Source organism: Physeter macrocephalus, chromosome 15 (assembly GCF_002837175.3).
Source record: "Physeter macrocephalus isolate SW-GA chromosome 15, ASM283717v5, whole genome shotgun sequence".
In the NCBI taxonomy this organism is placed as follows: domain Eukaryota; kingdom Metazoa; phylum Chordata; class Mammalia; order Artiodactyla; family Physeteridae; genus Physeter; species Physeter macrocephalus.
The window spans coordinates 76,300,440-76,320,364 of record NC_041228.1 but is presented as its reverse complement, the minus strand read 5'-3'; the positions used below and the strand labels follow the sequence as shown (position 1 = coordinate 76,320,364).

The window sequence follows — 19,925 nt, the reverse complement described above, 5'->3', positions numbered from 1 at the left end:
TGTTTGCTCATCTGAGATGTCATATACAAGGAATTAAATGAAAAATGTTTTTGCAGCCTCAGCAGTTGGAAGAGGAGGAGGCCAGCCATGCTTCTGTTGAAAGCCGATGGTTTCACTGTCTGTGAGTTTAGGATATGCGGTGGAAACCTAAGGGCGAATGAGAGCTTTGGAGGGGAAGAAACTTGCAAGAATGTGGTGCGGTTGGGGGTGATGGGTTTATTATATCTACATACAGGTATGCATTTATCGGCGTTTTGTCAAAAATAAAGGACAAGGTAATACCAAAAACTATTTGAGCATGTAAACAAGACAGCTGCAAGAGACCAATACTTAAAGGCCTAAGGATTCTCAAAAGAACACAGGACCCGGAATGACAGCTTTCAGGCTGTACAGTTCCGTTATCCAGACAATCAAGTCAACTATATAATGCAAGCAACACAGGACAACACAACACGACCGGCGAAGCAAGTCTCTCTCTGGGGGGTGGGGGGTGGGGGGTGGAGGAAGGCTTGCTGGGGCCTGGGCTCACTGATGGGAAAGGCGATTAAAATCTCATAAATCCTCCATATCTTTTCTCCATTTCGGGAACTTCCTTTGAGTAACTTTCACCTTCTTCGTCGGAGGGCAGGGAATCTGCAAAGCGCTTGAGGAAGCCGCCGTACCGCTTCTGGTAGTCCATCCACCACTCCGGGCGACCCACTCTTCTCATGAAGCCGCCGTACCGCTTCTGCAGCTCCTTGGCTTCGTCTTCCAGTTGGGGGCTTCTCTTTAAGCCTCGCAGGAAGCCCCCGTATCTCTTGCTCACGTCTGCGTCATCCCTGCCCTCCTGGTGGGGAGCCCCTTCTCGCTGGTCCCCCGCTCCCAGCAGCTCCTTCAGCAGGCCGGAGGGATTGCCTATGGCGTCGTCCTCCTCCGCATCCTTCTTCATGAAGCCCCCGTATCTCTTGCCAAGGATTTCACCTCCATCTGCCTCCTCCTCCGGCTCCAGGGGATACAGCTCATCCATCTTCTTCATGAAGCCCCCGTACCTCTTCATGAAGCCCCCGTATCTCTTGCCAAGGATTTCACCTCCATCTGCCTCCTCCTCCGGCTCCAGGGGATACAGCTCATCCATCTTCTTCATGAAGCCCCCGTACCTCTTCATGAAGCCCCCGTATCTCTTGCCAAGGATTTCACCTCCATCTGCCTCCTCCTCCGGCTCCAGGGGATACAGCTCATCCATCTTCTTCATGAAGCCCCCGTACCTCTTCATGAAGCCCCCGTATCTCTTGCCAAGGATTTCACCTCCATCTGCCTCCTCCTCCGGCTCCAGGGGATACAGCTCATCCATCTTCCTCTTCACGAAGCCCCCGTACTTCTTGGCGAGGAAGTGATGCTCATGCTGTTTGCCGAGGGCACTGCTGCCGTCTGCAGGGAGCTCCAGCTTGGACAGCCGCAGAAGCTCCTTGCAGGCTTCCCAGGTCTTGAGAGAAGGCAGTTTCCCCTCGCATTCCAGTGTGCAAGCCTGGGAAAAGAATTCGAGTTAGTGATAAAAAGAGGCTTTTCTGATTTCATTCACCAAACATTGTTTTTTTGTTTTTTTAGACCACTCTACGCTTGCTTTGATGTGGAAACTCCCACATAATGATCTCATTTTCCGTATTACAACTTTTTGCCGTACTGAACAGGCAACTCAAAGGAAATTCTAACGGGGAGATTGTGGGGAATTAATGGAATCAAATTAGAATTTTTCTTTGCATTTTAACAGATTGTATATGCTGTGCCGTTGCAATATTGTAAAGACATTTTCCCACCCAATTTTAACCTATATATGATATTTCTTAGCAATTCAGGGGTTTTTATGGCCCCCCCCCGAAGTCTACTTATGGAACCCAGTTACCAACCCATGACTTAGACATAAAAACCAGGCACTTTCTGGAGATTTAAAAATACATTGGTATATTACTTAATATGAAATACACACATATTATTTTCACAATGAAAGGAAGCATTTTATTAGTGCAACAAAATTCTTCAGGGTATATACTTAAGCAGCTCTTAGTGATTATTTAAGCTTTGTGTCTAAGAAAATTACATATATGCATATATAAAAATCTAAAGATCTAATTAAAATGGTTCTGTTTTATTCTTGACATCTGATTAAGAAATCAAAGCATCATAAAAAATTTAAGATGTTCAGGTGTCAAGAATATTTCCATCCTAAAATGAAATTTAAGTAATCTATTGGCCAAAAATTAATGTTGAATATTTATATACTGTTACCAAAAGGCTTTTTAAAAGGGATTCCTTCAAAAACAAATAATGGCAAATAATCGGAAGAGCACAGTCACAGAATGGAAGTGGTGTTAATTTATATTTATATGCTCCTGTAGCCATCTATGCACTTTTGTATTATTTACCCTCTGTGTTAGAGGGTAAATTCAATTTGGACATCAATCATGGCATGCCTGCTCACCTTTGTATCCACCACAGAATGAAGCACAAGTGTCTTTCACATGGTAGAAACTCAATAACTCAATAAATATGTGTGACGTTGATTTTACTACCTCGTTCTGGCTAAGCAACCTAATTTCTCATGTGTCTTTTTCATCCAAGTGAAAATTCCAGAGCTGCTGCAATTCTAACAATATAGTCACCAACAAGCCTTTTTTCACAGAGAAAATAACAATCCTAAATGTAAGCTCCAGTAGAAAACTAACCAGTTGAGCAAAAAACAAATCAGAAAGAAAAAAGATGGACGAAGGGGATTGTTACCCCTACTTAAGAGGCAGCATTTTTCTCAGAGTTTAAATATAAAGCTCGACTACTTGTCTTGTCAAATGAAGTGGATCAGGTAATCCAAATGGGACGAAGAAACATTTAACCTGAAATATACACCTTGGGTTTTGTGGAATCCTTTCCTTGATTTTTGTCCCTGTTTTATGCAGCTATATAATAAAATTGCTTCAAAAGCTCTAGTGAGGAGCTGAACTCTTTGGATTAATACAATATTCTCTGCCCAGCTTAAGTTACCACTGAAGTTCAACAAATTGAGGAGACAGTGCAAAGGAATTATTGGGGGAACTAGTTAAAATGAAGCTTCCTGAGTCCCAACTTCAGAGATTCTGACTCAGCAGGGCAACAGGAGCGATTCAAGAGCACACAGACTATGATTAGAGAGACGGTTCTTTTGACCTTCGATTCCCCCCCACCCCCAGCCCCTGCGTAATTTATCTTTGCATTGCGGCCACCTCTTTGGACTCCGCCATCTCCCCTGTGCCCTCTTCATAGCCAAGGTAAACTGCTGTCTCGGTAGGTGTTACAAAAGCGCGCTCTAGACAAGACAGAAGTTGAACTCCAGCATCCCTTGCTGTCTGTAAAACGGTGGCGGGCCCCCCTTCTCTCCAGTCTACTGCGCTCTCCCTTCCTCCCCTCCCTTTATTCCTTCCCCATCTCATCGCTCTCTCGTACCCACAAGCGAGGGTCAGGGTCTGAGAGACCGGAGCTTAAAAGGGCTAGAGAAAGGACATTCGAATAAAGGCAGCGGAATATCACTAATAAAAAAAGTCAATATTCTTTGCGGGAAGGACGGGAAGATGGCTGTGTGCGGAAGGGGCCCTTGGTGGGCTACGTGAGGAGGCGGGGTAACCGAGCATCTTCCTGGCGGCAGGTGAGGCGACAGCCCAGTGCTCTCCGAGGTGCTGAAGACGGTACAGCTCGGGGCTCCCGCCTCCCCGGGGTGAAAACAAACTTGGTTTGCGCGGAGACACCGCCGCCCTTTCCGGTGCCTGGGTGGCCGCGGGTCCCGAGGGCTCCTTGGTCAGCGTTCGGGGAACAGTCGGGACGCCTGGGTCACCAGGGGTCCGCGCCGACTGTGACCGCGGGACGCGCCGCGCGGAGCACTCACCAGCGGGTTGAGGTCGGTCGGGCGCGCCAGGCGGTAGATGCACGTCGCGCAGTCCTGCCCGCATTCCGCCCGCGCCGTCGCCAGGAGCCCGGGCCCGAGGGCCAGCAGCCAAGCGCAGAGCCTCAGGAAGCGCGCCATGGTCTGCGGGGAGAGGGCGCACGAACTCCGAGCCCGCCCGGGGCGCAGAGCGGGTCCCGGCAGGGGCTCCTCGCGGGGCAGCTGCGACGGGGCTTTGGGCGAGCCCCCGGTCCCCTCGCCCGCCTGGGGGACCGCTCCGATCGCCTCGCCGTTCCCGAGCTGTCACTGTCACCCGCACCCCGGGGCGGGCCCAGGCACTCGCTCCCTTTCCGGGCGGCCGCTGCCCCGGGCAGGCTTCTGGAGGGAACTACGGAGACCAAATTCGAGAGCGCGCCGGCCCGGGGAGGCGCGATACTGACCCGGGTCGCACACGAGGAGCGGAAGAAAGTTGGGGAACCCCATGCAACGCAGCGCGGAATGAAACGCAGCTGGCGGACGGCCCCAAACCCACGCAGCAAGGCGCGCTGTGGCCGAGTTCACTCACGTTGCGGCTGTTCCGGGCGCACGGGCTGGTCCGAGAAGGCCGGCGCGGGCGACTCCAGGGGGGAGAGGAGAGCGAGGCGGGCGGGGCGCACCGTCACGGTCGTCGGCGTCGCCGCGGCCGCAGCGCAGGGTTGCGGGCCCGCCTCGCCTGCCTCCCTCGCCTTCCGGGCTGCGGCGGCCGGAGCCACTTTATAAATCGCCCCGGAGCGCAGGAGGCGGGCGCGCCCCAATCGCCGGCGGGCTGCCGCTGACGCAGGCCCTACGCCGGCCGCGTGCCGCCCCCGCCGGAAGGGGGGGTCCGGACCGCGGCGGGGGGTGCGCGAGGCGGCCCAGCCCTCGGCCGGGTGACACAGCGCAGCGGTTAGGGAAGTTGGGGAGAGAGTGGGATGAGATCAAGGGCCCCCGCGCAAAGTCACTGCCGTCGCCCTCCCCGGGGTGCGGGCTCCGGTCGAGGGCCCAGGCCGGAGGGGGAGTTAGCGGGGCAGAGACCGAATGTGCTGGAGACCCTCCGAGTATGTGCGGGGCTACCCTTCCCCCGCCTCCTCCTGGAGCTGCCCCGCGGCCCGGGTGGGCGCCCGGCACAGCCGTCCGGAGTGTGGTCACTTGTCCGCCGGTCCGTGCCGGTCCTAGACTCCCTTGCTGACAGCGTCCGGCGCGTAGTAAGCGCTCAGTTAACAGTTAAAGGAATGGCTGATCGAAACTTTCCGGGGATCTTAAAATCTCTGGACAGAGCTTTCCCCTTTCTCGTTGGTGAGACCCCTTGCCAAGCGCGCACGCGGTAAAGCCCACGCTTCGGGAACGATGTTCCCACCCAGCAGGGTGTCCTGGGGGATTTCCACGAGTGAGACGGGGTGCGGGGCCGGGGCGATGTCCGCATCAGGGCTGGTGGCGAAGGAGCGAGGGGGGAGGGACGCGGTACCCGGGGCGTCTGGGGCTTGGGGCGCGGCCGGGCAGAGCGCCGACGGCGGAGGCTGGGGCCGTCGATTGAGACCCGCTCGCCATCCTCGCTCTGCGGAAGATTACCAAGAAGCAAGCCATTTACCTTGTCTGAGGCCTCAGTTTCCCCATTTGGAAAACAGGGACAGAGATAATGAGGGACGATAGGGCCGGAGGCTACGCATAGGGTTCCGGAGAGACGCAGATGAAATAATGGACCGAAGCACTTAGCCTTGTGCCTGGCACATAGCAAGCCTTAAAAACGTGCTTCTAACGCTGCCATCCATCTGCCTTTAGGTTTGTCTATCACTTACTTCTCCTACGTTTATTGTTTATTGATCGACCCATCCATCTATGTATCTATCAATCCTGGTCTTAGAGGGAAATCACAGAGTCCCACAGCTCGTACACAGAGAAAGAATCCCAGTGCTTTCCCAATCAAAGCACCTTGTGCAGAGGATGCGCCAGCACTTGGACCTTCGCGAGGACCAGCCGCCGCAGGGCTCTTCCGAGCTCGGGCCGCGCTGCGTCTCCCACTCTGGTCACTAGAGGGCAGCGCTCCCCTGCGTAGGTCTGGGCTCCGGGGAGGGGTCTTAGGGTGCCAGCCGCGGACACGCAGCCGAGAGGCCGCGGAGCAGCTCCCGCGCCCTGCCTGCCTCCCGGGCCGGGAAGCGGAGCGCGGGGCTGCGGCGGCAGAACGCTCCACACAGCTCGGAGGAGCCAGCATTGGCATCTTGCCGGAAAAGCAGGACGTTTCCCCTTCGGCGTTTTAGGCCTTTCCCATGGGCGAGGGTGGAGAGCTGGTGATGCCCTCTCCAGCTACATACCCGTCCCCCAGCAGGAACGAGGTTTCCCCCTGCTGCCCGGGGTTCGGAAAGGCAGCGACTGCACTGCAGTACTCAGCGCGAAAGCCGTGCGCGAACAGCCGGGCCTAAAAGGAGAGAAAACTGGCGCTATCCGAGCACGGGTGCCCCGGGGATCACGCAGGAACGAGCTTTAAACACGTGACCGGGGCCAAAGGCTGAGACCCGCGTGTGAGTGACCGCACCGCGCGCTGCTTCCCTGGGTACACAGTGCTGGACGCCGGGAGACCCCTTAGAATCTTGGAAAGGTAGAAGCTTTCAGAAGACTGAAAGGGGACTTGGGGATAAGTTAGTCCGACCTTTATTCTATAGACGGGAAAAACGAGGATCCGAGCATACAAGTGACGTCCAAGTGACCGGCCCAGACAGAACGAGGCAGAACCAGGTCCCACCACACCTCTCTAGGGAGAGGTCCTCCCCCTCCCGCCCCTCTGCCCCCACCCTCAGGCCTGCTTTTTGTTTCTGTTGGAACAATCACTGTCTGCTCTGAGTGAGTGTCTCTTGGTGAAACTGCATCATTCTCTGAGGCTTTTAAATCAATTATTTATCTATTTTTGGCTGCATTGGGTCTTCGTTGCAGTGCACGGGCTTCTCATTGCGCTGGCTTCTCTTGTTGCAGAGCACGGGCTCTAGGGGCACGGGCTTCAGTAGTTGTGGCACACGGGCTCAGTAGTTGTGGCTCGCGGGCTCTAGAGCGCAGGCTCAGTAGTTGTGGCGCACGGGCTTTGTTGCTCCGCGGCATGTGGGATCTTCCCGGACCAGGGCTCGAACTCGCGTCCCCTGCATTGGCAGGCGGATTCTTAACCACTGCGCCACCAGGGAAGCTCTCCGAGGCGTTTTAAATGTCAGGGGAGGGAGAAAAGGAAAGAGAAGGCTGTCCCCTAGGAGTAGGGTGGGGATACTGAGTGCTCCAGCACCCGCCTAGATGCTTGGGAGGTAGATGGTACTGAGTGAATGTGTGTCGACAGACTGGAGGGATGAGGTGGGGAGAGGTGGGTCTGGTTTGCGTGAGGATCTCTTCCCACCACCCTCCCCCATCTACCCTGGGGCTACAAGGCATACATTTCTGTGTTCATTTCTCTATATTTGAACAGCGGTAGTGAGTTGCAAGGGATTCATTTTTTCACGATCCTTTAGATATTTATCAAGCACTGATAGATTTTGCCTTATCTTCTGGGAAAAATCTTCTTTAGAAATCAGACTCAAAAAAAAAGAGAAGGGAACCTTCTCTTAAAGCATTTAATCCACAGAATTCTGATTCCCATGTTATGATCAAGACCTCACCTTCTTCTGATCCTAAGGTCCCAAACATTAGACAAAAGAGATTCATTCCAGAGACCAAGAAATGTGGCTTTTAAAGCCCCGATGATGAGTGGTGCTTTACTCAGTCCTTATGTATTCTGGGAGCCTGTAGGAGGGATTTTTAACAAGTCCTTTCAGGGTCCTTTTCCATCATTTCCGGCGTGTCTTTCAGGTTCGTCTCCTCCCCTCCACTTCCCGCCTCCCAAACGCACATTCTTTGTTATGGAAACTGGTTTTTCTGCCCCTCTCTCGGTAAAATAGCAGCAATGGGAAGAAGGCAGTTCCGCGCCCTGGGGATTGCGTAATGTTTCAACACGAAAGCACCATGTTCTCACATTTCAGATGTTTGGAGTCACACCAGAGGCAGGGCAAACTTGCCCATTTTCAGTTACACTGTAAAGCGTGGGCTTTGCAAGATAGGATTCTGTGAGCTGGGCATGTTACCGTGAAGGACCACTGTTAAGGCATCTTCTTCAGACTGGCACAGGAAGAGCACCGTGGCAGAGAGGGTGTAAGCGGAGTTGGCGGAAAGATGATTTGTGCTGTAATAAATCCCCATGCTAAGGAGGCTGAATGCTGGCACACCCTCACCCTCAAACAGCCAGGGAGCAAAATAAACCCCTTGGAAGAAGAAGGAACCTGGTACAAAGTTGCCTGAACCTGAGTTTAAATAATAGAAAATGTGTCAATGTGTCAGAGAGAGTGAGGAAACGATAACAAACCAGCCAGGAAGGGAAACTAAAGGAAGCCTATGGAACACACTGTTTGCATCCTGTAAACTTAGAAAGACTTGAAAGACAGCTCCTGAACTTGGCCTTCAACTCTCAGACAGGGAAACATACATTTTAGTATTAAGTATAGGTAATTAGACCGTGAATAAAGCAAGTCACATTATGACTCATTAGATTCAAGGAAGAGATAGCTGGAGATGCAACCAGACTCTTGGGCAGCTTGACTTTTGAAATGACTTCCGGAATTGCTTTGAAGGAATTTAATAGCCACCCCAGAGAACCAGGCATGTTAAAAAAATTGTATTGCCTCATTGGATCTAAAACTTAGTTAATAACTTGACTTTGATTTGTTTTTGGTGGTTTCCAAAATCAGATTGAAGACCCCACCTGCAGGACCTGAAGAGAAGGTGATTAAAAGTATTAACTGAATGAGTGGAAACATCCACCAAGAAAACGATTTCCGAAATCGAGGCAATGCTAGGAGAGAAATTCGAAACAGGTTTTCAGTAATGATAAATCACTGTTGTAAGTGCAGTGGCTCCAGGTCACCAGTTTCTGGAGGGAACTCCTCTGCATACGACCCACAGCACAAGCTTTACACATGATAGGTACTCAGTAAAGTTGCCTTTGAAAACCGTGTTCCTCTTGTAGCTACATCTTCCATAGCTCACATGCTCATGGGATGGAACCCCCAAAGTCAAACTGTTGTCATAAAATTATATAGAGGAAGAGCTAAACCCCGCATATACTCGCTTCTAACTCTATCATTACTCTCTTGGTATCTGTTTTGTTGTACATAGACGTTACAGCTTAGACAAAAATATTATTTTGATGAATCTTGTGAAAATCAGTCTAGAGAAAGTGATCTTGCGTGGCACGAAATAGAATCAGAGGAGAAGAGTAAGGTCAAAATACATGGCTTTTTTCTACTCTGAAGCTGTTATCTGATTATACATTTAGTGGAAGAGCAACGTCAGGAGCTATCTCAGCAGATAGCCTAGAAACTAACAAGTCGCATGATTTCATGCATGAAAACAATTATTTTGCTCTTCAGAGTTTAGGATCAGAAAATACTAAGTTTAATTTCTGTTTTGCTGTCAGTTGAGCGTGTAAACTTGGGAAAGTCAATCTCTAAACCTCATTTTTCTCGTCTCTGTACAATGGGGAAAGTAAAGCCAGCCACACTAGTTTGTTGCATGGATTAAACGAAAAACTAACATGTATATACATATACACTGTGTAGGAATTCAATTTATATTAATGACCCTTTTTTGTTGTGCTGTGTTAAGCTTGAATTTCTGAGGCAGAATGGTTTTTTTTCTCAGTTTCTGGATTGTCATGTTCTTGGCCTCTTATTTTTGAAGCTATGATTTGGCTTCCTTAGTGGAGTGTTCAAATAATGAAAACAAGTGACTATTTTGATAATAGTTGAAGGAAATAGGCTATTTATCTACCTGGATCCAGCGCTCCAAATTAAAAACCACATCGATAGAGCAATTTATAATAACTGCGGGTAGCCAGCTGCTTCATAAAACTGTAATAAGATATTGCCAGAAAAGAGGACTTGGGCATGGCACGCACAATCTGATCAATTGTTATTTTATTTGGGATAGATTATGTCGCATTCATCTTCAACACTTCTACGCGTGGCAGAGCCAATTAGGGGAGATAAGATGTAGAAGTGTTTGGATCAGAAAATTTGGGGGGCACTCAGAGGCTCCCCAGGAGGGCAGGGTTCCTGGAACAAGTGGGGAAGACTGGAGAGAGAGTCCAGGGACAAGGCAGAGAGGGAGGATGGAGCCTGTCAAAGGAGACAGCTGTCAGAGTGCAAGGTGTGTGAATGGGGGATGGATCTGCCGTGAGAGCCTCAGTGGAGTGGGCTGGGGGGCCGTGGGAGTGACGCAGGAAGGAAGGAAGTCGCTTAAGCATTCTTGGGGGGGACTGCAGGGGAGCAGGTGGTCACTCAGGGATGCATGATGGGCAGAGCATTGGCTCCCGTGAGCCCACCATTTTCTCTGCAATGCCCACTCCCACAGTGAGTTCTCTAAGGAGCCTGATGCCCCCAAGGAGATTTGCTCAGAGATGGGGGAGGGGGAGAAGAAACGCTTTTGTCCCTCATGTATAATACATTTGTGTTTTTAACTTCATATCCCCCAGAGAAGATGTGGGAATAAGACAGAATGTGAGCCTTTGGGATCGTCTCTTATCATCCTTCCCTAGAGGACCACACACACTTTATTAATTAATGGACATTCTGCAGGCAAGTCCTCCTTCAGCTTCTTGCCATATGTCCTCCAAACGTATTTGCTTCTTCCACTTAGATTGTCTCTGATTTTGCATGTGGCATACTCCCTAACCCTCAGGAAGCTCATGTCATTGACTACGTATTCCTCTCTTGTATGGTTAATTTTAGTTGTTACTTCTTAGTCCTCATACACTCTCATAAGAATAAAAACTTTCTTATTCTCTCTTGTTTTTAAAAAAGGGCACTGTCTTAAACCTGTAATCATTCTCCTCCATGCTCAGTCTCTATCTAACTCCATCTTGGCAGTGAAAACTGTTGAAAAATGGTCTGATTCCTTTGTTGGCCCTTCCTCATCTCCTCTACGAATTTCTTATTCCGCTGCCGGTTTACTTTTGCTCTTACCACTCCAGTGAAATCATACCTGTTAAGGTCAGTAGGAACTTTTAGATGAAAGCCCAAGAAACTCTTTTTAGACCTTATATTACTTGTCATATCTGCAGTACTGGAAATGTCATATCTGCAGTATTGGACACTTGTATATGCAGTATTGGACAATTGTCGTATCTGCAGTATTGGACACTTGTATCTGCAGTATTGGATGCTTGTTGTATCTGCAGTATTAGACACTTGTATCTGCAGTATTGGACACTTGTATCTGCAGTACTGGACACTTGTATCTGCAGTGGACAATTGTCGTATCTGCAGTATTGGACACTTGTATCTGCAGTATTGGATGCTTGTTGTATCTGCAGTATTAGACACTTGTATCTGCAGTATTGGACGCTTGTTGTATCTGAAGTATTGGACACTTGTATCTGCAGTATTGGACACTTTTCATATCTGCAGTATTGGACACATCGTATCAGCAGTATCGGATACTTGTATCTACAGTATTGGACACTTTTTGTATCTGCAGTATTGGACACTTGTATCTGCAGTACTGGACACTTGTATCTGCAGTATTGGACACTTGTCATATCTGCAGTATTGGACATGTCATATCTGCAGTATTGGACACTTGTATATGCAGTGTTGGACACTTGTCGTATCTGCAGTATTAGACACGTCGTATCTGCAGTATTGGACACTTGTCAAATCTGCAGTATTGGACATGTTGTATCTGCAGTATTGGATACCGTTGTCCATTCCTTCTTTCTAGGAGTTCTCCCTAAAACTTTTCCTCTTCTATTTTTTGGCTGTGCCTTCTTACTCTATCTCCTGGACTTTTCTTTCTCCATCTATCCTTTAAATTGTGAGTTCCCTATGGTTTTGTCCTGTGCGTCATCTCAAGTTACATGTTCTGCTTGGGAACTCTTATCCACTCCAGGACTTTACCTCTCATCTGTGCATCAATTATTTCTGTCTCCAGTTCTGGCTCCTCCTCTGTCTACATGAGGTTATCTCAATGTGTATGTGCTCCGGGCACCTCAAACATGTCATGTGTTCAACTGCATAAATTATCTCTTCTTTAAATCTGCTCTTGCTGTGTATTCACTCTCAGTGGATGGCAGACAGAGGAAATCATTCTTTTTTATTTTAAATTTAGCCATTCTAATGGGTGTGTAGTGACATCTCCTAACTTTAATTTGTATTTCTCTGATGACTTATTTTTTAAAAAATATTTACTGGAGTATAGTTGATTTACAATGTTTTCTCTCATGACTATTAATGTTGAGTTTCTTTTCACATGCTTTTTGGTCATTCATATCATTTGTGATATGTCAGTTCAAATATTTTGCCCATTTTTGTTGGGTTGTTTATGATTGCGTTGTCAGAACTCTTTATATATTCTGGCTACAGGCCTTTTGTCATAAATCTGTATTATGAATATTTTCTCCCAGTGAGGCTTGCCTCCTTATTTTCTTAACCATGTCTTTTGAAGAGCCAAAGATTTGGGTCTTGTTTAAGAAATTTTTGCCTGCCCTAAGATTGTGAAGACACTCTCCTATTTTCTTCTACCAGTATTATAGTTCTGGTTACTATGTTTAGGTCTTTGATATATATCAAGTTAATATTTGGGTCTGTGATAATGGTCAAAGTAAATTTTTTTTTCAATAAACATCCAGTGTTCCAGTACTATTTATTGAAAAGATTATTTTTCCCATTGAATTATCTTGGCAACTTGGTCCAAAATCAATTGACCATGTAACTGTGGATCTATTTCTGAATTCTCTGTTCAGTTTTTTTCCACTGATAAATATGTTTACCTTTATGCTAACATCCCACACTGTCTTGATTACTGTAGCTTTATATTGAAATCAAACAGTAAATTCTCCAACTTTTTTCTTCTTTTTTAAATTGTTTTCAAACAGTAAATTCTTTAAATCAAACAGTAAATTCTCCAACTTTGTTCTTCTTCTTTGTAGTTGTTTTAGCCATTACAAGCCAAAATCAATTGACCATGTAACTGTGGATCTATTTCTGAATTCTCTGTTCAGTTTTTTTCCACTGATAAATATGTTTACCTTTATGCTAACATCCCACACTGTCTTGATTACTGTAGCTTTATATTGAAATCAAACAGTAAATTCTCCAACTTTTTTCTTCTTTTTTGTAATTGTTTTCAAACAGTAAATTCTTGAAATCAAACAGTAAATTCTCCAACTTTGTTCTTCTTCTTTGTAGTTGTTTTAGCCATTACAAGTTCTTTACATTTCCATGTCAATTTTAGAATCAGTTCATCAATTTCTATAGAAAAGCTTGCTGGGATTTTGATTGGACTCATTAAATCTGTAGATCAGTTGTTGGAGAAGTGACATCTTAACAACTGTGTCTCCCAATCCATGAGCATGGTATATCTCTCTATATATTCAGGTCTTCTTTAATTTTTATCAGTTTTAAATGTATAGATATTGCATACATTTTATAAAATTTATTTCTAAGGATTTCATGCATTTTGATCTCTTTCAAATGGTATGATTTTAAAGTTTATTTTCCAGTTGTTTGTTACTAGTTCTGATTTTTTTTTAACAAAGAGGAACACACTCTTTTTTGTTTTTTATTTTTATTGGAGTATAGTTGATTTACAGTGTTGTGTTCGTTTCAGGTGTACAGCATAGTGAATCAGTTCTACATATACATATATCCACTCTTTTTTAGATTCTTTTCCCAAAGAGGAACAAACTCTTATAGGTTCTAACCTGATGTTATTCTACCTTAGATTATAATCGATAGTGCTTTTCTCCACTCCTAGCCTGTAGGTGACTTCACAGAGTCTTCTTTTCACTCCCATGTGTAGGCACAGGGACTTGTATTTAATAGGCCTCAATAAAAGTGTTTTTGAATAAGAGTATCACTTTCAAGATCAAGTTCATTTTGGTTTAGTTTTCAAAAGACCATTAAAAAGCACTCAGAATTTAAAACTCTGGGGATTCTCATAGCTTGAGCTATATCTGAAAAGTAGAATGAAGTGATTTGACAGTTACTTGACTGATTTGAAAAATGTGGACTTTCTCTACACTTGATTGGCATCCAAAGTATTCATTGTTCATCTTAACAAGATAAGTGTCAAATCACATCCTAGATTACGTTATCTCAAGAGGGAAGTCTAATAAAAGGAGAAAAAGGAGAGGGAATGGCTGGTTCTAAAGCAACAGGATTGCACAGAGATGTAGAGTGCAGGGAGCTGATGCAGCTCAGGACCATGACAACAGTCACATTGTAATAGGATCCCAGGGTTGCAAGGAGTCTGAGAGGCAGAAGGGAAGTATCAGAGGTATCTAGAATCCATCATCTAGAGAGAGAAGACTTTCTTATCTTGGTGAGTGGCAGCACCATCTATTTTGCAGGCTCAAAACTGGAAGCTCCAGGCTATGTCTAGACACCCCCTCACCGGAATTTTATTGGTTGATACTGTGTTTCTAAACTTTTAAAAATCCATATTTTAAAATAAAAATGAACTAATTAAAAACTAATTTTCCTGATTTTAAATTAAGACATTTTGTAAGAAAACCAAGATTTTGAGGTGGTCTTGAAAACAGGAAGATGTTGAAGGCCTTGACCTTGGTTCTACAATGGCAGCATCTGTTTGGAACAAGGAGAGGCTGCACCCTTTATGTGCCCTCTCTTCTCTCCCATCATCTCCACCATCCTGGCTCCTCACCATTTTTGCTAACATATTTTACCTACTTGACCTCTGGAGCCTTATGACTTTGCAGCTCTGACGTCTGGGAGTTCAAATCAGAAACGTACTTATTATCTGTGACCCCTCTATCTTCCTGAGTCCCTCTCTCCCGTTCAATACCATGCCCTCATCACTCCACCTTTCTAACGTCTCCTGAATTTGTCGCCTCCTCTCTCTTCCCATCCCCACTGCCTTTATCCAGACCCTCACTCTTTCTCGGATGGATTACTACCCCGGACTCACTATGTTCCATGTGGTGGTAACATTCACTGGAAGAAAGAAGCAGTGGAAGGTAGGAGAGGTGGGGAGGAAGAGGTCTTCTGTCCAAAAGGCAGTAGCACTATTTCTGGAGCCATACGGGGCAGGGGTCCACTTTCCTGAGCATTGTTCTTCCACCCCTGGGACGTGGACACAGCCCTGGGAAGTGGATCATTACTGGAAGGAGAAGAAAATGAAGAACCTAAGTGAGGCTTGAACTTCATTTTTATCCTCTTTCTGGGTTTCAATCTTGGTTCTCTTTCACTCGTTTATTCCCATAAATATGCATGCAGTTTACCATAAAAATGTTTATACATAAGATAGTATAACTTTTCAAATAAGTAACTTTCAAATAAATAACAGTAGAACTTTTAAATAAACGTATTTGAGAGATGGGAGTCAGTCTGAGACTTGTAACTAGCACCTGCTGAAGGAACTGTTTCGTCAAAACACCCACATTTGGACAATCTTCCTTTGCAACACCAGTGATAATTATCTGTAGAGTTTCTGAGCCAAGGTGGTCTACAAATCAAGCAAAGAGACCTCAAATGTGTCTCTGTTCCCAGTATTTGAAAAGAAAGACAGTTTGCTTTTGATTTATGAGAAGTAAAACCTTAGTTATTAGATGCTACGGGATTATAAACCTCAACTAAAGAATCAAGGCCTCCCTCAGGAAGGCTTCATGTGCTTGTCAACTTGGAAACAAATTTAGAAGCTGAGAACAAAAAGGTGGCTTGCCCGTGTAGATGCTACGGGATTATAAACCTCAACTAAAGAATCAAGGCCTCCCTCAGGAAGGCTTCATGTGCTTGTCAACTTGGAAACAAATTTAGAAGCTGAGAACATAAAGGTGGCTTGCCCGTGTGTGTGTGTGTATGATGGGAGTGCAGGATAAGACTCTTTTGCCCCACTTAGTTAATGCAAGAAAAATAAGAGACATTTGGCTATGCTCAAATTCTTTCTTATCCTGAGTATCTGTAATTGAAATACCTGAATACGCATATGTATAACCATAGATTTTCGCAGTGGCTCTCTAACAGGAGGACATTAACCTCAACTGGGACACCTGTTAAATAAATGTGCAGCTTCCTAGGACCATGTCCAGAGAATCTGTTGGTGGAAGTCTGGCCTGGGGCCAAGTGTGCACTGTAACAAGGTCCCCAGCTGATCCTCCTGCACTTGGACCGTCAAATCATACTTAGAGAAGCGTTTTGTGTCTACAAGAAAAACATGCACATGGATGTGGCTTGGGCTAATGATCCGCAACAGAGGGAGGCCCGCATACCACAAAAAAAAAAAAACAAAAAACAAAAAACAAACAAACAAACAACAAATCATACTTAGAGAAGCGTTTTGTGTCTACAAGAAAAACATGCACATAGATGTGGCCTGGGCTAAAGATCTCACCTCTGGACCTTAGACCATATGGCTGCATCGGTTGCTCTGAGTGACACCTGGAAAGTCACATACACAGACGCGCACACACACCCTACACTTACATACACGTGTGCCACACTCACACTGAACATTCATCTCACACCCACCCCACATGTGTGTGCATTTTGTTTTTTCATTTAAAACACAAGGACAACACTCTCAAGTGGTGTGTTAGGGAACAAAGGTCTTTTCCCCAAGTCTCTTGAAATCCTTAAATAGAAAGTGCATGTCACGAGGAGGAGCCCATCCCCTCATCCTTCACAGAAACTACTCATTGCTGAAGGACAGACTGTTGCCAGTGTAATGAAAAGAAGAGGCAGATTCTGAATCTTCCTTTAAAATGTTTCTTTAAAAAAACGTCCCACAGATTGACATGAATACGCTACTATATTTAAAAGAGATAACCAACCAGGACCTACTGTATAGCTCGGGAAACCCTGCTCAACATTCTGTAATAGCCTAAATGGGAAAAGAATTTGAAAAAGAATAGGTACTTGTATAAGTGAGTCACTTTGTTGTACACCTGAAACCAACACAACATTGTTAATCAACTACACTCCACTATAAAATAAAAATGTAAAATAAATTTAAAAAACGAATGCCCCACAAATGCACAATCTTATTTCATATTTACTGTTTTGGGTTTTGCAGAAACTGAATGGTACTGTGTGGTGTGCGAATAGAAGGAAACAGGGTGAAACCTGGTGACCAGCAGGTAGGAGGGAGGGTGGAGAAGAGCATGTCATGGGGCTTTTTGGTTGGAGTCACATGGATTCTAGTCGTGGCTCTGCTACTTGTGGCCTTGACGAAGCTCGCGACCTCCTCAAGCCCCATCTGCAAAGGGGCATAGTTGTAGTACCTCCCTCACAGGACTGTTATAAAGATTAAAAGGAGAGGCACACCCAGTAGGGCGGGAACACAGCCAAGACAATGCGTTTGCTCCTAAGCGGAGTGATGCCTGAACTTGCTGGAGCTCCCATGACTTCCCTGTGCTCCCCGTACCTCCAGCTCCTTCTCAGTGGCCAGGAGAGAGGGCGGGGCTAAGAGAATCAGGCTGCAGGGAGGATGAGGGCGGAGAGAAAAGGGGAGGACGAAGCAGGGCGGGGCCCCTGGATGGCTTGATGTGGGCTCCCCTCCCCCCTCCCCACCATATCACCTGCTAATAGACCCCAACAGTCTTCTGCTCTTACTGGATGAACCAGGCAGCCAGCTGTACTCTCTATAATCTTCAAAGGTACAAACTGATCAAACTGACAACTTCTGCTTTTCATCAAAATAGATCTCGGCAGTGAACGTTAACCTTAGATGGCTTGACTATTAGAGCGGCTTTGAACATAACTTCTTTTCTTTTCCTGAATTCAGGAGCCATAAAAACTGACCAGGAAAAAAGCCTCAGACCAAGTTCTTTATTGTAGATCTTGCAAAATAGTGACCAGCAGTTGGTACTTGGCCCCTAGATGGGTTTGGTTTGGCTCATACTGTATGTTTTAAAAGTTTGAATCGGTGTCCAGCATTCAAGAAAGCTTACATAAAAATACAAATTTCCAGGACTTCCCTGGTGGCGCAGTGGTTGAGAGTCCGCCTGCCGATGCAGGGGACGCGGGTTCGTGCCCCGGTCCGGGAGGATCCCACGTGCCGCGGAGCGGCTGGGCCCGTGAGCCATGGCCGCTGGGCCTGCGCGTCCGGAGCCTGTGCTCTGCAAAGGGAGAGGCCACAACGGTGAGAGGCCTGCGTACCGAGGAAAAAAAACCAAAAAAACAACAAATTTCCAGCCTATTTTGAAAATCAGATGTGGCTCTTGTCCAGGCTCCTGTCCACGTGGGGACATGCAAGTTGAAACTGAGTTGCCTTTGTCCTAGGAAGGAGGTGGGTCCTGGAGGCACACATTCTAATCTTTCTGGAGTTTTGAATTCTATTGCTGGCTCTGCAAGCTTTATTATGTGCCTGATTTCAAAGGACTTATTCTCTTTGGCTTCAGTTTACTCATTCGTCAGACTGTTGCAGGAAGGGGAACCCCTTCCTGGGCCCGAGAGTGGGCTCTTGTCTAACACTTGGAAATGAATTGTCCCAGGAGACACAAGTGTTGACCAAACAAGAGACTTTATTGGGAAGACGGGCCCGGGCGGAGAGCAGGAGGGTAAGGGACCCCAGGAGGACTGCTGTGCCACGTGGCTCGCGGTCTCGGGTTTTATGGTGATGGGCTTAGTTTCCGGGTTGTCTCTGGCCCATCACTCTGACTCAGGGTCCTTCCTGGTGGCATGTCCTCAGCCAAGGTGGAATTCAGTGAGGAGGATTCTGGGAGGTTGGTAGGACATATGGACTGGCCTCTCCTCTCTCCTTTTGGCCTTTCCCGAATTCTTCCGGCTGGTGGTAGCTTGTTAGTTCCACGTTCCTTACTAGGACCTCCTGTTGTGAGATAACTCATGCAAGTGGTTACTATGGGGCCTGGACGGGGAGGGCAGTTTCGGTCAGTGGTTCCCCTACCTTGAACGAGGATGCTTCCGTTTCTCAAAACCATCGATCTAGCTGTGAACACTGCGTTTGACACGGGCAGAGGTGTCCACATCACACGTCACTTTTAAGCCCTCCTTTTCTTTCCTCTTCCCTGCCTGCGTCTGTAGGGGCGGGGCTTCTGGCAAAGATTCTCTCCTTGACCAAACCCTAGCCCGGCTCTCCTGAGTCTTCTTCTCCAGTAGAACTCAAACTTGGTTGAACAAACACTAACCCCGGTTTCTAGCAGTGCAAGTCCTTCTCCCAAGGATGACTCTAGCTCCCCTTAAAGTGCCTGCCTGAGAAAACTCAAGGCTGCCGGAAGAATTTGCTGTTTGTTCCAGCCAAGACCTGAATATAGGACCCCTGTCTCCAGCCGCTGTGGGAGGGGAGGAGCTGAACTTCCATAAGTGCCAGCTGGCAAACCAGATGCATTTCCCATGGACCAATTCCTCCATCTCTTCCCTGCTCTTTGTAAGGTCTCACTGCCCCTGATTCTACTGAGCTTCTGCTCACCCCTCCTTACTTTCTCACTCTCCCTTAAAGGCCCAGTCACCTCTATACAAATCAAAGACGAGGTCAGTCCCTGCTGGACTGTTTTCCCAATTGCAGTAGTATATTACCGATTAAAATGTGTCCTTGCTGCTTTAACTAGGGTCTTATTTGTTTGTCTTTGAAAGCACTCACACCCTGGAAGGTTCAGAGCCAGCCAGTATATAAGAAGCCCTTAGATGAACCCCAACAGTATCTTGCATGTAAAGCTTACTTCACAGTACTTGGTACTCAATTCCATTTTTGTGCCAGGGAGCATGTGGGCTCTCAGTAAGCATGTGTTGAGTGAACAGATGAATAGGTAGCAAGCTTGGCATTCAGACTGCCAGGGAGTGAGAGGCTGCTGTCCTAAAGATTAGATTTTCTTCCACACATCAAAAAAAGCAATTATCTGGGCTTCCCTGGTGGCGCAGTGGTTGAGAGTCCGCCTGCCGATGCAGGGGATGCGGGTTCGTGCCCCGGTCCGGGAAGATCCCACGTGCCGCGGAGCGGCTGGGCCCGTGAGCCATGGCCACTGAGCCTGCGCGTCCGGAGCCTGTGC

The 19,925-nt window shown here is 47.0% G+C and overlaps 1 protein-coding gene across 2 annotated transcripts; it reads right to left on the bottom strand.

The window, feature by feature from the left end:
- Positions 1 to 508: 508 nt before the first annotated feature.
- Positions 509 to 4,595, bottom strand: PENK (proenkephalin). Of its 2 annotated transcripts, XM_028500570.2 has the most exons (3): positions 4,449 to 4,595; positions 3,887 to 4,027; positions 509 to 1,504 (listed from the first exon to the last, which is right to left on the bottom strand). In XM_028500570.2, exons 2-3 carry the CDS (start codon positions 4,022 to 4,024, stop codon positions 545 to 547), a joined length of 1,098 nt encoding a protein of 365 aa, XP_028356371.1. In that variant the 5' UTR covers positions 4,025 to 4,027; positions 4,449 to 4,595; the 3' UTR covers positions 509 to 544. The 2 variants fall into 2 exon arrangements, with proteins under 2 accessions (XP_028356371.1, XP_054947150.1); XM_055091175.1 differs by lacking the exon at positions 4,449 to 4,595 and having other exon boundaries at positions 3,887 to 4,373.
- Between the last annotated feature and the right edge of the window lie 15,330 nt (positions 4,596 to 19,925).

What these genes read in the sequence shown, in the direction of transcription:
- PENK (XM_028500570.2), bottom strand. Translation starts at nt 4,024, where the DNA reads ATGGCGCGCTTCCTGAGGCTCTGCGCTTGGCTGCTGGCCCTCGGGCCC. An exon ending in CGACCGACCTCAACCCGCTG is followed by an intron (nt 1,505 to 3,886) that starts GTGAGTGCTCCG and finishes TTCTTTTCCCAG; the next exon opens with GCTTGCACACTGGAATGCGA.